The sequence below is a fragment of the Oncorhynchus nerka genome, linkage group LG20, assembly GCF_034236695.1.
Source record: "Oncorhynchus nerka isolate Pitt River linkage group LG20, Oner_Uvic_2.0, whole genome shotgun sequence".
NCBI classification, from domain to species: domain Eukaryota; kingdom Metazoa; phylum Chordata; class Actinopteri; order Salmoniformes; family Salmonidae; genus Oncorhynchus; species Oncorhynchus nerka.
Window position 1 is genome coordinate 47,633,042 of NC_088415.1, and position 15,108 is coordinate 47,648,149.

At 43.5% G+C, this 15,108-nt stretch overlaps 1 protein-coding gene across 1 annotated transcript; it reads left to right on the top strand.

Moving 5' to 3' along the window:
* The first annotated feature begins 427 nt into the window (after positions 1-427).
* Positions 428-15,030, top strand: LOC115102596 (serine--tRNA ligase, cytoplasmic-like). The gene is made up of 11 exons (XM_029622705.2): positions 428-619; positions 7,470-7,540; positions 7,723-7,803; positions 7,918-8,076; positions 8,254-8,397; positions 8,519-8,674; positions 11,002-11,223; positions 11,460-11,589; positions 13,482-13,639; positions 13,777-13,906; positions 14,128-15,030. The coding sequence occupies exons 1-11, from the start codon at positions 484-486 to the stop codon at positions 14,280-14,282; spliced, it is 1,542 nt and encodes a 513-aa protein (XP_029478565.1). The 5' UTR covers positions 428-483; the 3' UTR covers positions 14,283-15,030.
* The last annotated feature ends 78 nt before the right edge of the window (positions 15,031-15,108 follow it).

Here is a 15,108-nt window from a genome sequence, read left to right on the forward strand (position 1 = left end):
GAGGCTATAACTTAACAACGTGTCAAAAAAGTCAAGGGTTCTGAATACCTTCCGAATGCACTGGATATTATTCAGCTTGTACAATCTGTGTGTCTCTTCATTGGCCTGGGCTAATCTTTATTTGAATTCAAGACCAGACTGATCTCAATTTGTCAGTGTCAGAGAAGCCACTCATTTTGGTAATTTGTGTCATATTAAAAAAGATTCAGCTAATGCCTTCTCTCGTGTAATAGTATTTTTTCATTATTTTTTATTTGTTTTCATCAATAATTTATTGCCTTTTCTTGTTGGTACAATACAATTGCCCATTGATAAAAATTATATAGCTTTTGAATGAGTTATCCACATTGCAATGTTTCGTACTGCAGGCTTTTATTTTGAAGGTTTTGTCATTACCATACGATGTGACGTCATCATTCGGGCTTCTTGCAGAATACAACTAGTCCGGTTAAATCATTGCAGTTGAGGAAGCTTAGTGTCAGCATGGTGCTCGATTTGGACCAATTTAGAGCCGATAAAGGCGGTGATCCTGAAGTAATCAGAGAGACGCAAAGGAAAAGGTTTAAAGACGTGTCACTTGTGGATAAACTGGTACACGCAGACACAGAATGGAGAAAATGTAAGTTCCGCCTTTTAGCATTCATTTAATGGGATGCCTGTTGGTGTCCAAATTGCTTGCTAGCATCGTGCATTAATAAACTGTACTCAAAAGTCGACCTTGTAGTCACCCAAACAGAAATGGACAAATTCAAGCATGATACGCCAGTTCACGTTTTTAGATCTAGCTAGTTCACTATTAAATTCTCAGCTAAAGCCTAACTAGTTGGTAACCTGCGCTACCTAGGTAGATAACTAGTTAGCCACCGGGAGTTAGTAAATGGCTACGTAGCTAGCCAGTTTAGCTAGCTGTGCTAGCCACCTGGGATACAACCAACAATCTCCTGTCCCATGGCTTTAACTAGGCATATCTGACATGTAGTTGATTCGTGTTTAACATAGCTAGCTAACTAACAATGTATGGTTTAGTAGTTGAACTAGCGAGAAACTCAATCGATACATCCTCCTATTCACACTGACCGTACAATCTGACGCAATCCCCACCCAGTATGTGTAAAACCGATAGGCATCTACATCTCCCACAGATGTTATTGGGACGAGATGTAATTTGATGCAGATTTGACTGAGTTTTAATGGTATGGTGGTCGCTTTAAGGCCAGGCACCACAGGCTAATAGGGATCTGTTTTTCTTTACTCTCATCAGACTCTAACTTTACCAGTTGAAAGTATACAATATATTGTATTTATGTATTACAAGTTATAGTTTAAAATTAAAATATGCAAATGAGGCAACCCCCTCCTTCAAATATGCGCTCATTTGCATATTACGAGAGTTTGTTTTAACACATTGCTAAGGCAGAATGTTTTTGTTTGTGATAAGACACTCAGTTGTCAGACTTTCACAGATCAGTTTATAAAAATATTGTAATTTTATGGAATTATTTTTAAAAAACTGACGGATGCATATTTTGCAAATATTTACACAAAATTACACTTAAAATCAAAACGACAAGGTGTATATGTGTATTAGAGGTCGACCGATTATGATTTTAACGCTGATACCGATTATTGGCGGACCAAAAAAGCCGCTACCGATCGGACGATTTAAAAAATATATATATTTTGCATTATTATTTTTTGTGATAATAACAATTTCAACAATACTGAATGAACTTATTTTAACTTAATATAATACATCAATAAAATCAATTTAGCCTCAAATAATGAATTCAATGTTCAATTTGTTCAATTTGGTTTAAATATTGCACATTTACTTCTCCAACACTTTGTTTTTGCACTATGTTCCATGTAAAAAAGCTAACATTTGAGTTCCTTGCTCAGAACATGAGAACATATGAAAGTTGGTGGTTCCTTTTAACATGAAACTTCTATATTCCAAGGTAAGAGGTTTTAGGTTTTAGTTAATATAGTATTTATAGGACTATTTCTCTCTATACCATTTGTATTTCATATACCTTTGACTATTGGATGTTCTTATAGGCACTATAGTATTGCCAGTGTAACAGTATAGCTTCCGCCCCTCTCCTCGCCCCTACCTGGGCTCGAACCAGGAACACATCGACAACAGCCACACTCGAAGCAGCGTTACCCATCGCTCCACAAATGCCGCGGCCCTTGCAGAGCAAGGGGAATAACTACTAAGTCTCAGAGCGAGTGACGTTTGAAACGCTATTAGCGCACACCCAGCTAACTAGCTAGCCATTTCACATCGGTTACACCAGCCATTAGGCTGATAGGCTTGAAGTCATAAACGGCGCTGTGCTTGCGAAGAGCTGCTGGCAAAACGCACGAAAGTGCTGTTTGAATAAATGCTTATGAGCCTGCTGCTGCCTACCATCGTTCAGTGAGACTGCTCTATCAAATCAGACTTAATTATAACATAATAACACACAGAAATACGAGCCTTTGGTCATTAATTTGGTCGAATCCGGAAACTATCATTTTGAAAACAAAACGTTTATTATTTTAGTGAAATACGTAACCGTTCGGTATTTTATCTAACAGGTGGCATCCCTAAGTCTAAATATTGTTGTTAGATTGCACAACCTTCAATGTTATGTCATAATTATGTAAAATTCTGGCAAATTAGTTCGCAATGAGCAAGGCGGTCCGAACTGTTGCATATACCCTGACTCTGCGTGCAATGAACGCAAGGGAAATGACAAAATTTCACCTGGTAAATATTGCCTGCTAACCTGGATTTATTTTAGCTAAATATGCATGTTTAAAAATATATACTCCTGTGTTTATGGTTAGGTACAGTCGTCCAACGATTGTGCTTTTTTTTCGCAAATGTGCTGTTGTTAAATCATCCCCCAGCATTGCATCGATTATATGCAACGCAGGACACGCTAGATAAACTAGTAATATCATCAACCATGTGTAGTTATAACTAGTGATTATGATTGATTGATTGTTTTTTATAAGATAAGTTTAATGGTAGCTAGTAACTTACCTTGGCTTCTACTGCATTCGCGTAACAGGCAGGCTCCTCGTGGAGTGCAATGAGAGTCAGGTGGTTAGAGCATTGGACTAGTTAACTGTAAGGTTGCAAGATTGGATCCCCCGAGCTGACAAGGTGAAAATCTGTCGTTCTGCCCCCGAACAAGGCAGTTAACCCACCGTTCCTAGGCCGTCTCGTTGTATAGTTATGTTTTCCTGTCGCTCAGTTTTATACACTTTGAATACATTTTGCTGGAGCAAGGAAATGCATATTATTTATAGGGTAGCCTAGTGGTTAGAACGTTGGACTAGTAACCCGAAGGTTGCAAGTTCAAACCCCCGAGCTGACACGGTACAAATCTGCTGTTCTGCCCCTGAACAGGCAGTTAACCCACTGTTCCTAGGCCGTCATTGAAAATAAGAATTTGTTCTTAACCGACTTATCTAGTTAAATAAAGGTAAAATAAAAACAAATATAAAAAAATACACAGCAAGTCACCTGACAATGGCTACTCTGCCTTTTTATTTACCTGTCATTCTCCTGTCATGTCTCTTGATATGAACTGAGACGCAAGGAAGGAATCCCTAGGACTTTGCTTATTTTCTAAAGAGCGGCATGTCCAAGTTCGTGGGCTAGATGAACCATCCTTGCATTTTTATCAAATGCCACGTCTCCCCTGGAGCACTCCTGCAGCCTGGACAGAATTACAGAATCCCTGGTTGGTGGGGTCTATGGTGATTTCCAGTCCAGTATTTAGACACTTAGGGCAGATCAAATCATGTACACATTGCTTTGTTTGTGACGTGGAATAAAAGCCACTGTTGGCTGGCTGCTGTCTGGTTGTCATCTTCATCTCAACTAATTTGCGCCTGGACGCGCTGTTGCCGGTTACCTCCTTTTCCTCTACATGTATTACCACTGCCTCTATGAGGCACATATTTTTTTTTTTATTCACAGCTTTTCTCGCATTGGCTAACGGATCGCCTATTTTTATTCGCACACTGTAGGTATATTCTTCAAGATTGTATTTTTTTTTTCTCTCTCTACGTGGATTCTTCACGGGAGATATTTTCAAACAAGGAAGTGCTGCGCGGCACATGTGGCATTTTAACCAGTCAGGTTGTCGTAAAGGGCCTTAACGCCAGTCACTGATCAGATGTCAGGATATTACTCCTCTTTCAGTACAAAGCACTGCGACTACAAAGGATATTGCCATGTATGGACTAGCTAACGATATGTCCCGGAAAACAAGCGTTTAAATGATCTGAATGAATGAAATATTCTTATTAAATACTTTTTTCTTTACATAGTTGAATGTGCTGACAACAAAATCACACATTATCAATGGAAATCAAATTTATCAACCCATGGAGGTCTGGATTTGGAGTCACACTCAAAATTAAAGTGGAAAACCACACTACAGGCTGATCCAACTTTGATGTAATGTCCTTAAAACAAGTCAAAATGAGGCTCAGTAGTGTGTGTGTGTGTGTGTGTGTGTCCTCCACGTGCCTGTATGACCTCCCTACAACGCCTGGGCATGCTCCTGATGAGGTGGCGGATGGTCTCCTGAGGGATATCCTCCCAGACCTGGACTAAAGCATCCTCCAACTCCTGGACAGTCTGTGGTGCAACGTGGCATTGGTGGATGGAGCGAGACATGATGTCCCAGATGTGATCAATTGGATTCAGGTCTGGGGAACGGGCGGGCCAGTCCATAGCATCAATGCCTTCCTCTTGCAGGAACTGCTGACACACTCCAGTCACATGAGGTCTAGCATTGTCTTGCATTAGGAGGAACCCAGGGCCAACCGCACCAGCATATGGTCTCACAAGGAGTCTGAGGATCTCATCTCGGTACCTAATGGCAGTCAGGCTACCTCTGGCGAGCACATGGAGGGCTGTGCGGCCCCCCACACCATGACTGACCCACCGCCAAACCGGTCCTGCTGGAGGATGTTGCAGGCAGCAGGAAGGTCCCCCCGGCGTCTCCAGACTCTCACGTCTGTCACATGTGCTCAGTGTGAACCTGCTTTCATCTGTGAAGAGCACAGGGCGCCAGTGGCGAATTTGCCAATCTTTGTGTTCTCTGGCAAATGCCAAACGTCCTGCACGGTGTTGGGCTGTAAGCACAACCCCCACCTGTGGACGTCGGGCCCTCATACCACCCTCATGGAGTCTGTTTCTGACCGTTTGAGCAGACACTTGCACATTTGTGGCCTGCTGGGGGTCATTTTGCAGGGCTCTGGCAGTGCTCCTCCTGCTCCTCCTTGCACAAAGGCGGAGGTAGCGGTCCTGCTGCTGGGTTGTTGCCCTCCTACGGCCTCCTCCACGTCTCCTGATGTACTGGCCTGTCTCCTTGTAGCGTCTCCATGCTCTGGACACTACACTGACAGACACAGCAAACCTTCTTGCCACAGCTCGCATTCATGTGTCATCCTGGATGAGCTGCACTACCTGAGCCACTTGTGTGGGTTGTAGACTCCGTCTCATGCTACCGCTAGAGTGAAGCACCGCCAGCATTCAAAAGTGACCAAAACATCAGCCAGGAAGCATAGGAACTGAGAAGTGGTCTGCAGAACCACCTGCAGAACCACTCCTTTATTGGGGGCGTCTTGCTATTTGCCTATAATTTCCACCTGTTGTCTATTCCATTTGCACAACAGCATGTGAAATTTATTGTCAATCAGTGTTGCTTCCTAAGTGGACAGTTTGATTTCACAGAAGTGTGATTGACTTGGAGTTACATTGTGTTGTTTAAGTGTTCCCTTTATTTTTTTGAGCAGTGTATATACAGTGGGGCAAAAAAGTATTTAGTCAGCCACCAATTGCAAGTTCTCCCACTTAAAAATATGAGAGAGGCCTGTAATTTTCATCATAGGTACACTTCAACTATGACAGACAAAATGAGGGGGAAAAATCCAGAAAATCACATTGTAGGATTTTTAATGATTTATTTGCAAATTATGGTGGAAAATAAGTATTTGGTCACCTACAAACAAGCAAGATTTCTGGCTCTCACAGACCTGCAACTTCTTTAAGAGGCTTCTCTTGTCCTCCACTCGTTACCTGTGTTAATGGCACCCGTTTGAAATTGTTATCAGTATAAAAGACACCGATCCACAACCTCAAACAGTCACACTCCAAACTCTACTATGGCCAAGAAAAAAGAGCTGTCAAAGGACACCAGAAACAAAATTGTAGACCTGCACCAGGCTGGGAAGACTGAATCTGCAATAGGTAAGCAGCTTGGTTTGAATAAATCAACTGTGGGAGCAATTATTAGGAAATGGAAGACATACAAGACCACTGATAATCTCCCTCGATCTGGGGCTCCACACAAGATCTCACCCCGTGGGGTCAAAATGATCATAACCACACGGGGGGACCTAGTGAATGACCTGCAGAGAGCTGGAACCAAAGTAACAAAGCCTACCATCAGTAACACACTACGCCGCCAGGGACTCAAATCCTGCAGTGCCAGACTTGTCCCCCTGCTTAAGCCAGTACATGTCCAGGCCCATCTGAAGTTTGCTAGAGAGCATTTGGATGATCCAGAAGAAGATTGGGAGAATGTCATATGGTCAGGTGAAAACCTTGTGAAGACTTACAGAAAACGTTTGACCTCTGTCATTGGCAACAAAGGGTATATAACAAAGTATTGAGAAACTTTTGTTATTGACCGAATATTGACCAAATACTTATTTTCCACCATAATTTGCAAATAAATAAATAAAATCTTTTTATTTTTTATAGTTTGTCTGTCATAGGTACACTTCAACTATTTTTATTTTTTTATTTGACCTTTTATTTAACTAGGCAAGTCAGTTAAGAACAAATTCTTATTTTCAATGACGGCCTAGGAACAGTGGGTTAACTGCCTGTTCAGGGGCAGAACGACAGATTTGTACCTTGTCAGCTCGGGGGTTTGAACTTGCAACCTTCCGGTTACTAGTCCAACGCTCTAACCACTAGGCTACCCTGCCGCCCTATGATAAAAAGATGAGAGGCTTGTAATTTTCAAGTGGGAGAACTTGCACAATTGGTGGCCGACTAAATAATTTTTTTGCCCCACTGTATATATATATATATATTTCAACATGGAGTTTTAAAAATAGCGTTTGAAGTTCTACATGAAACATGCTATCAAGAACGACATTCGTGGCACGTGTTGTTGACGAAGTTGGGATACAATGATACAAATAAAGTGTTTATATACATTATTGACGAATTTATTTGTACATTTTATTACAGTATGGTAGTTATAGTTACAAAATATCCCAAAATGTTCAAATGGAAGCAAAATCCCCTTCTTTTTTTTGCCTGTAGTGTCTGGCCTTAATGTCTCCTGTCAGTGTCACTAACGTCATAATGTTAGCTACCTGCCATGACACACACCATTATTGATGCATGTAATGTTGACCCTTGTCTTTTCCATGCTCACCAGGTCGTTTTACTGCCGACAACCTCAACAAGGCGAAGAATTTATGCAGCAAAACCGTTGGCGAGAAAATGAAGGTATAGGGGACATCTTGTGATGCTGGTGAACAATCCAGCCACCCCTCAGTCTTTACATAACCTAATGTTACATGGCTACCTGTTTCCCCCCTTCATTCTGACAGCATGTCGTGTTCTATTCTATGTGCAGATAGAATGAAACACTAACTGTTCACCCTGTTCTGGGGCTTTTCTGTTTACAGAAGAAAGAGCCAATTGGGGAGGATGATTCTCTCCCAGACGACACCCAGAACTTGGAGGCCCTAACAGCAGACACACTAGCGGTAGGTCAACTCGCTAGCTAGCACTTCATCTATATGCTGATTGACGTCTTTATGGAAGATTCTATTGGACTTGTGGGTCCCATACCATGAGTATTTTTAATTTCTCTTTCCTAGCCCCTCACGGTCACCCAGATCAAGAAGGTCCGTCTGCTTGTGGATGAGGCAGTGCAGAAATCTGACAGTGAGAGGGTAAAGCTGGAGGAGGAGCGCTTTCAATACCTGAGAGAGATCGGAAACCTCTTGCATCCATCTGTGCCCATAAGTAATGATGAGGTGGGTGTCAAGGAATTGTAATTCCCATCACCAGCAATAAGGAGGTGGATGGAAGTAAACATTGCTTCTGGAAGAAAACACAAAATCCGGTGTCTTGTCTCTGTCTCATGCATTTTGTTTTGCCTCTTTTTGTTTACTTTTCTACTCTCTAATTTCCCTCCGCTATCTCCCTGGCAGGATGCTGATAACAAAGTGGAGCGCACTTGGGGAGACTGTACTGTGCAGAAGAAGTATTCCCACGTGGACCTGGTAGTCATGATCGATGGCTACGACGGAGAGAAAGGAGCTATAGTGGCAGGGAGCCGTGGCTACTTCCTCAAGGCAAGTTCTTAGTCACACACTGTCACATGTAGCCAATACTCACAGGCCGATTCAAACCAGGTGTAATTCCATTCAACTATGATCGTTATCCTTACTGACTCTTCCCCTTTTCTGTTTTTAGGGGCCACTAGTTTTCCTAGAGCAGGCATTGATCAACTATGCTCTGCGGATGCTCCACAGCAAGAACTACCAAATGCTGTACACCCCCTTCTTCATGAGGAAAGAGGTCATGCAGGAGGTGGCCCAGCTCAGCCAGTTTGATGATGAACTTTACAAGGTGTGATGGATTTCAAATTAACCTTCGATTTCTATTGCAGGACAGGGCTGATGTACAACTCTTTCATGGCTCTTAGCTTTAATGTTTACACAAAGATGTAGATTTGATGTTCATTTTGTCAGAGAGCTTCTAGACATGGCAGCAGTGGGTGGCGCTTTTCTCTCTCACCTCATCTCCTCATTTGAGTTCCATACTTGTCCACTCAAGCTTAACATTGTTGCCGTTTATTGCCCACCAGGTGCCCTTGGGGAGTTCCTCAATGAGCTAATTTCCTGACGATGGCTCACCATTTGTCGTACTTGGCAACTTCAACCTCTCGGAGTGTGCCTTAGATTCACTTCTTTCCAGCTGTATTTCCCCTCTGCCTCTTTTGACCTCACCCTTTCCCAAAAAGGAGGATTAATGAACTTCCCGGAAGACCGATCATCCTTCCATTCTCTACCTTCTCCTGTATGTGCTGCTAAAGCCACTTTCTATCATTCTAAATTTCAAGCATCTGCGTCTAACCCTAGGAAAATCTTTTCCACTTTCTCCTCCCTCCATAATCCTCCCCCCCTCCCTCTCTGCGGACAACTTTGTCAACCACTTTGAAAAGAAGGTTGGTGACATCCGCTCCTCATTCACTCAGCCTATTAAGTCCATTGGTCCAACTCAGACAGAATTACGCTATGCCTTGACTTCTTTCTTCCCTCTCTCTCCATATGAAACCCTGCGACTTGAGGTCTGGTCGCGCGACCCCATCCCCTCCTCCCTTCGCCAGACGGTCTCTTGAGACCTTCTCACTTCACTCATCAACTCATCTTTGACCACTGACTGTGTCCCCTCTGACTTCAAAATGGTCCGAGTCGCTCCCCTCCCCTCCTCAAGAAACCAACACTCAACTCTTCTGACGTCAACTATAGAACTTTTTTATTTTCTTTCCAAAACACTTGAGCGTGCGGCCTCTGACCAGCTCTGTCGCTGTCTTTCTCAGAATGATCTTCTTGACCCTAACCAGTCAGGCTTAAAGACAGGTCCCTCAAGCAAGACTGCTCTTCTTTGTGTCACGGAGGCTCTTCGCACTGCCAAAGCTGACTCTCTCCTCTGTTCTCATCTCCTAGATCTATACACTGCCTTCGATGCCGTGAACCATCAGATCCTCCTCTCCACCCTCTCAGGGCTGAGCGTCTCAGGCTCTGCACACTCTTGGATTGCATTCTACCTGACAGCCCGCTCTTACCAGGTGACGTGGTGAAGACGTTCGTATCTGCACCACACTCTCACGACGGGTGTCCCCCTGGGCTCCGTTCTAGGCCCTCTATACACCAAGTCAGTCACTCGGCTCAATCATATCAGCACATGGTCTCCTATCATTACTATGTGGATGACACTCGGCTACTTTTCTCCTTCCGTCCTCCTGACACCCAGCTGGCAACATGCATCTCTGTGTGCCTGGCAGATATCTCAGCTTGAATGTCGGTGCAAAACCTCAAGCTCAACATCGAGAAGATGGCTCTGCTCATCTTCTAGGAAGGCCTGCCCGCTCAAAGACCTTTCCATCACGGTTGACAACTCCACGCCCCCCCCCCCCCTCCCAGAATGCAAAGAACCTTGACGTGACCCTGGACTACACCTGACATTCTCGGCAAACGTCAAAGCAGTGACTCGCTCCTGCATGCTCTAAAACATCCGAGGAGTACGACCCTACCTAGCATCTGGACTACTACAACTCACTGTTGGCTGGGCGCCCTGCTTGTACCATGAAACCCTTGCAAATCCAGAACGCTGCAGCCCACCTTGTTCATCCCTTGTGAGTTTTCCCATGTTAACCCAGTCCTCCACTGGCTTCCAGTCGTAGCTCACATCCACTACAAGACCATGTACTTGTCTACAGAGCTGCAAGAGGAACTGCCCCTCCTTACCTTCAGGCTATGCTCAAACCCTACACTCCAACCCGAGGACTCCAGCTCTCACCCCTACGGGAGGGCAGCACCAGCTCAGCCCAGTCAAAGCTTTTCTCTGTCCTGGCACTTTAATGGTGGAACCAGATTCCCCTCGAAGCTAAGAAAGTCTCTGACCATCTTCTGAAAACATCTGGAACCCTACCTCTTCAAAGAGTATCTTAAATATACTTAAATCCCACCGCCTCATCCCCACCCCCTTTTATTTAGGATGATTTTATTTACTGTGATATGTGGTTGGCCCACTTAGCGCAGGAATCTTAAGATAGCTAACTGTAAGTCGCTCTGAATAAGTCTGTTAAATGACAAAAATGTAAAATATGCTGATGTGGGTTTTTCCCCCCTGAAATGATTCACTCTGTGCCCTCCCTGCTTGTTGTCTCTCAGGTGATTGGGAAGAGCAGTGAGAAGTCTGAGGACACAGCCATTGATGAGAAGTATCTGATTGCTACCTCGGAGCAGCCTATTGCAGCCTTCCTGAGAGACGAGTGGCTGAAGCCAGAGGAGCTGCCCATTCGCTACGCCGGCCTCTCCACCTGCTTCAGACAGGAAGTGGGCTCCCACGGCCGTGACACCCGAGGCATCTTCAGGGTGCACCAGTTTGAGAAGGTCAGTGGACATTTTCTCGAAGTAGATATGGGTGAGTCATGGTCCATGTTAAAAGGCCACAGCTTTGTTGGAGTACATTGTATTTTATAGGCCTAATTGAAGAAGGATGAAGTCCTGTTATTGATCATTTACAGATCATGTCAAGCGATGCACATTTTTCAGAGGAGAACATTGCTTTTTTTAATAGGGCCTCAGCTAATGATTGCCAAATACTAATCAACACTCTCTCCATTCAGATTGAGCAATTTGTATTTGCTTCTCCTCATGACAACAAGTCCTGGGAGATGATGGATGAGATGATTGAAACTGCTGAGGAGTTCTACCAGACACTAGGGATCCCCTACCGCATCGTCAACATAGTCTCAGGTAGGTGCTGCAGATAGTTCTACTCAACACGCCTCTTTCCTCTCTGGGACGGAGATGTAATTATCACTGGCCAATTGCATAGGAGATTGGCCAAAAGATATGATGTTTTGGCCAATTCCATAGGAGATTGGCCAAAAGATATGTTTTAAATCATTCTGAGATTACATCCATAGAAGGATGCCTAGCAGATCTTTTGAAAGTCTGTATCCAAAATGATTATAGAGAAATAATTTATTAAAGTTTGGAAATGTGAGGTTTTGACCATTCCCAGGGCTTCTGTGAGACACTACAACAATGTTTCAAATGACTGGCTTTGTATCCTTACCGTCTCCACTGAAATATACAATGAGTCTGTAGATGCTACAAAGCCAGTCATTTGAAACCTTAGCGTCTCCACTGAAATATACAATGAGTCTGTAGATGCTACAAAGCCAGTCATTTGCATCCTTACGTCTCCACTGAAATATACAATGAGTCTGTAGATGCTACAAAGCCAGTCATTTGAAACCTTAGCGTCTCCACTGAAATATACAGTGCCTTCGGAAAGAATTCAGACCCCTTAACTTTTTCCACACGGTCATAAAATTGATTCAATATTTTTTCCTCATTTTTCCCTCATCAATCTACACACAATACCCCATAATGACAAAGTGAAGACCGGTTTTTAGAAAATGTTTTTTTTTTTTTTTTAACACACCTTATTCAGAGCCTTTGCTATGAGACTGGAAATTGAGCTCATGTGCATCCTGTTTCCATTGATCATATTTGAGATGTTTCTACAACTTGATTGGAGTTCCTCTGGGGAGATGGTTGTCCTTCTTGAAGGTTATCCCATCTCTGCAGCATTCCACCAATCAGGCCTTTATGGTAGAGGGGTCAGATGGATGCCACTCCTCAGTGAAAGGCACATGACGGCCCGCTTGAATTTTGCCAAAAAGCACCTAAAGGACTATCAGACAATGAGAAACAAGTTTCTCTGGTTTGATGAAACCAAGATTGAACTCTTTGGCCTGAATGCCAAGTGTCACGTCTGGAGGAAACCTGGCACCATCCCTACGGTGAAGCATGGTGGTGGCAGCTTCATGCTGTGGGGATGTTTTTCAGCGGCAGGGATTCTAGTCAGGATTGAGGGAAAGATTAACTGTACAAAGTATACAGATCCTTCATATAAAACCTGCTCAGGACCTCGGACTGGGGCAAAGGTTCACCTTCCATCAGGACAACTCGAAGCACACAGCCAAGACAACGCAGGAGTAGCTTCGGGGGAAGTCTCTGAATGTCCTTGAGTGGCCCAGCCAGAGCCCGGTTTTAACCCGATCGAACATCTCTGGAGAGACCTGAAAATATCTGTGCAGTGTCGCTCCCCATCCAGCCTGACAGAGCTTGAGAGGATCTGCAGATAAGAATGGGAGAAACTCTCCAAAATACAGGTGTGCCAAGCCTGTAGCTTCATATCCAAGAAGACTCAGGGCTGTAATCAATGCCAAAGGTATTTCAACTAAGTAAAGGGTCTGAATAGTTATGTATATTTTATATTTAAGTTTTTTTGCTTTGTCATTATGGGGTATTTGTGTGTAGACTAGGGGGGGACTGTTTAATCCATTTTAGAATAAGGCTAAACTAACAGAGTGGAAAAGGTCAAGGGGTCTGAATTATTTCCGAACGCGCTGTAAGTAATGTTTGATCAATAATACCATTTCTTTACCCACTCAGGACAAGAACCATAACTTGTATGAGTTAACTTGATGTTTAATAACAACCTTCACATTTATCCTGCGTGATTTACATTTGACACAATAGACATTTCCCATGGGAGCAGTTTTGGAGTGTCTTACTAGCCACGTTTTCTAGCTGGTCTGTCCGAGCCTCAGTGTCTGTCTGCTCCCACCCAGGTGCTCTGAACCATGCAGCCAGTAAGAAGCTGGACTTGGAGGCCTGGTTCCCAGGGTCCGCAGCCTTCAGAGAGCTGGTCTCCTGCTCCAACTGTTTAGACTACCAGGCTCGTCGGCTGCGTATCCGCTACGGACAGACCAAAAAGATGATGGACAAGGTGAGAGTAGCCAGTCTTTCCATAGAAAACCCTCCCATTATAAAATTGATAGTTCTGGATTTGCTTCCATAATCAAAAAGTCCAATTTTGAGTGGAATATTTGAACCAGTTCACATGACTCTTCCTGTGTTCTTTAGGCCGACTATGTGCATATGCTCAACGCGACCATGTGTGCCACCACACGTGTAATGTGTGCTATCCTGGAGACGTACCAGACAGAAGAAGGTATCATTATTCCAGAGGTACTCCGGAACTTCATGCCTCCAGGTGAGCCACAGTGTTTGTATTGCACGAACCTTCACAAAACCTGTAACAAACGTGTGCCATATGCATGGAAGGTAGTGAGAAAAAACCTTTCATGATCGCAGAGTACTTAAAAATATATAGATTTGCTTCTATGCGTATTTGATGACTAGTATTGCCATGAAAGCAGTTTGTGTTTGTACTGAATGTGTACACTTTCATTCCTATTCTATACATTTTCTTAGGTATGACAGAGATGCTGAAGTTTGTAAAGCCTGCCCCTATTGATGTGGAGATGTCCAAGAAGCAGAAGAAACAGCAGGATGGAGGGAAGAAGAAGCAGGGAAGTGGAGACCAGCTCCAGAACCAAGTGGAGAACATGTCTGTCCACGATTCCTAGACCCCCATCATCCCCATTCTTACACTCCCTTCACTCTCACCACATCTGAAAATGGACTGCTCCATCCTATCACCAATGCATCTCATTGTGCTCTGGGTCTAGTGACCAGTCTGTCGCTCTCCTCTCCCAGAGATAAGGTTCAACCCCTTTTCTACTGTATGAACAGAATACATACTGAAAGGTTAATTATGAAAGGGAAAAGCTGAAGGTGTTGCTAGTTAGTGGGAAAGGGGCTGTTAACAGCTTTGGGGCAATAGTAATGTTAGGTCTGCTGCATGCCATTATCTTAACTGTAACATCCAAAAATAAAGTCTGAACTCTGGAATTCTGTGAAATTTCGTTTGACGCTTATTATTGCAAAATGTTTTCAAATTAAGGTGACGTGAACATTCAATCAACATCTTGAGTCGGGCACAGCCGTGTGTGTGTGTGTGGGTTGCTTTTAGTAATACAGTTGCTTTGAAGTTCTTAACTACATTTTAATTGTCTGAATGAATGTCACCATAAATCACACTAAACTATCCTGTGTAAATTCAGAAGGGCTGGGGTCATGAGACATCTGGACTCTGTCTTGTTTGGGCTTTTTGTGACACACCGCTCTCTCCAAACTCAGGAGTTTTCCTACATTGTTGCTTGAGGTCATTTGCTTCTAGTGCTTGTCAGGATAATACGATGTCTGTATGTACTTGCGTAAGACGAGGCGTTGATAAAGAAGCACCACTGTAACAATAAATAATATGAAAAGTGACTTTCCTTGTGTATTTTTCCCAATGATATGAGATGTCAGTAACTGTAACTGTTTGCGATTGATACAGATAGATGCTAT

Excerpts from the sequence above, each read along its gene's own strand:
- LOC115102596 (XM_029622705.2), top strand. The coding sequence starts at position 484 with ATGGTGCTCGATTTGGACCAATTTAGAGCCGATAAAGGCGGTGATCCT. Across the intron at positions 8,398-8,518 it reads GCCGTGGCTACTTCCTCAAG|GGGCCACTAGTTTTCCTAGA; the intron begins GCAAGTTCTTAG and ends TTCTGTTTTTAG. Across the intron at positions 11,224-11,459 it reads GGGTGCACCAGTTTGAGAAG|ATTGAGCAATTTGTATTTGC; the intron begins GTCAGTGGACAT and ends CTCTCCATTCAG.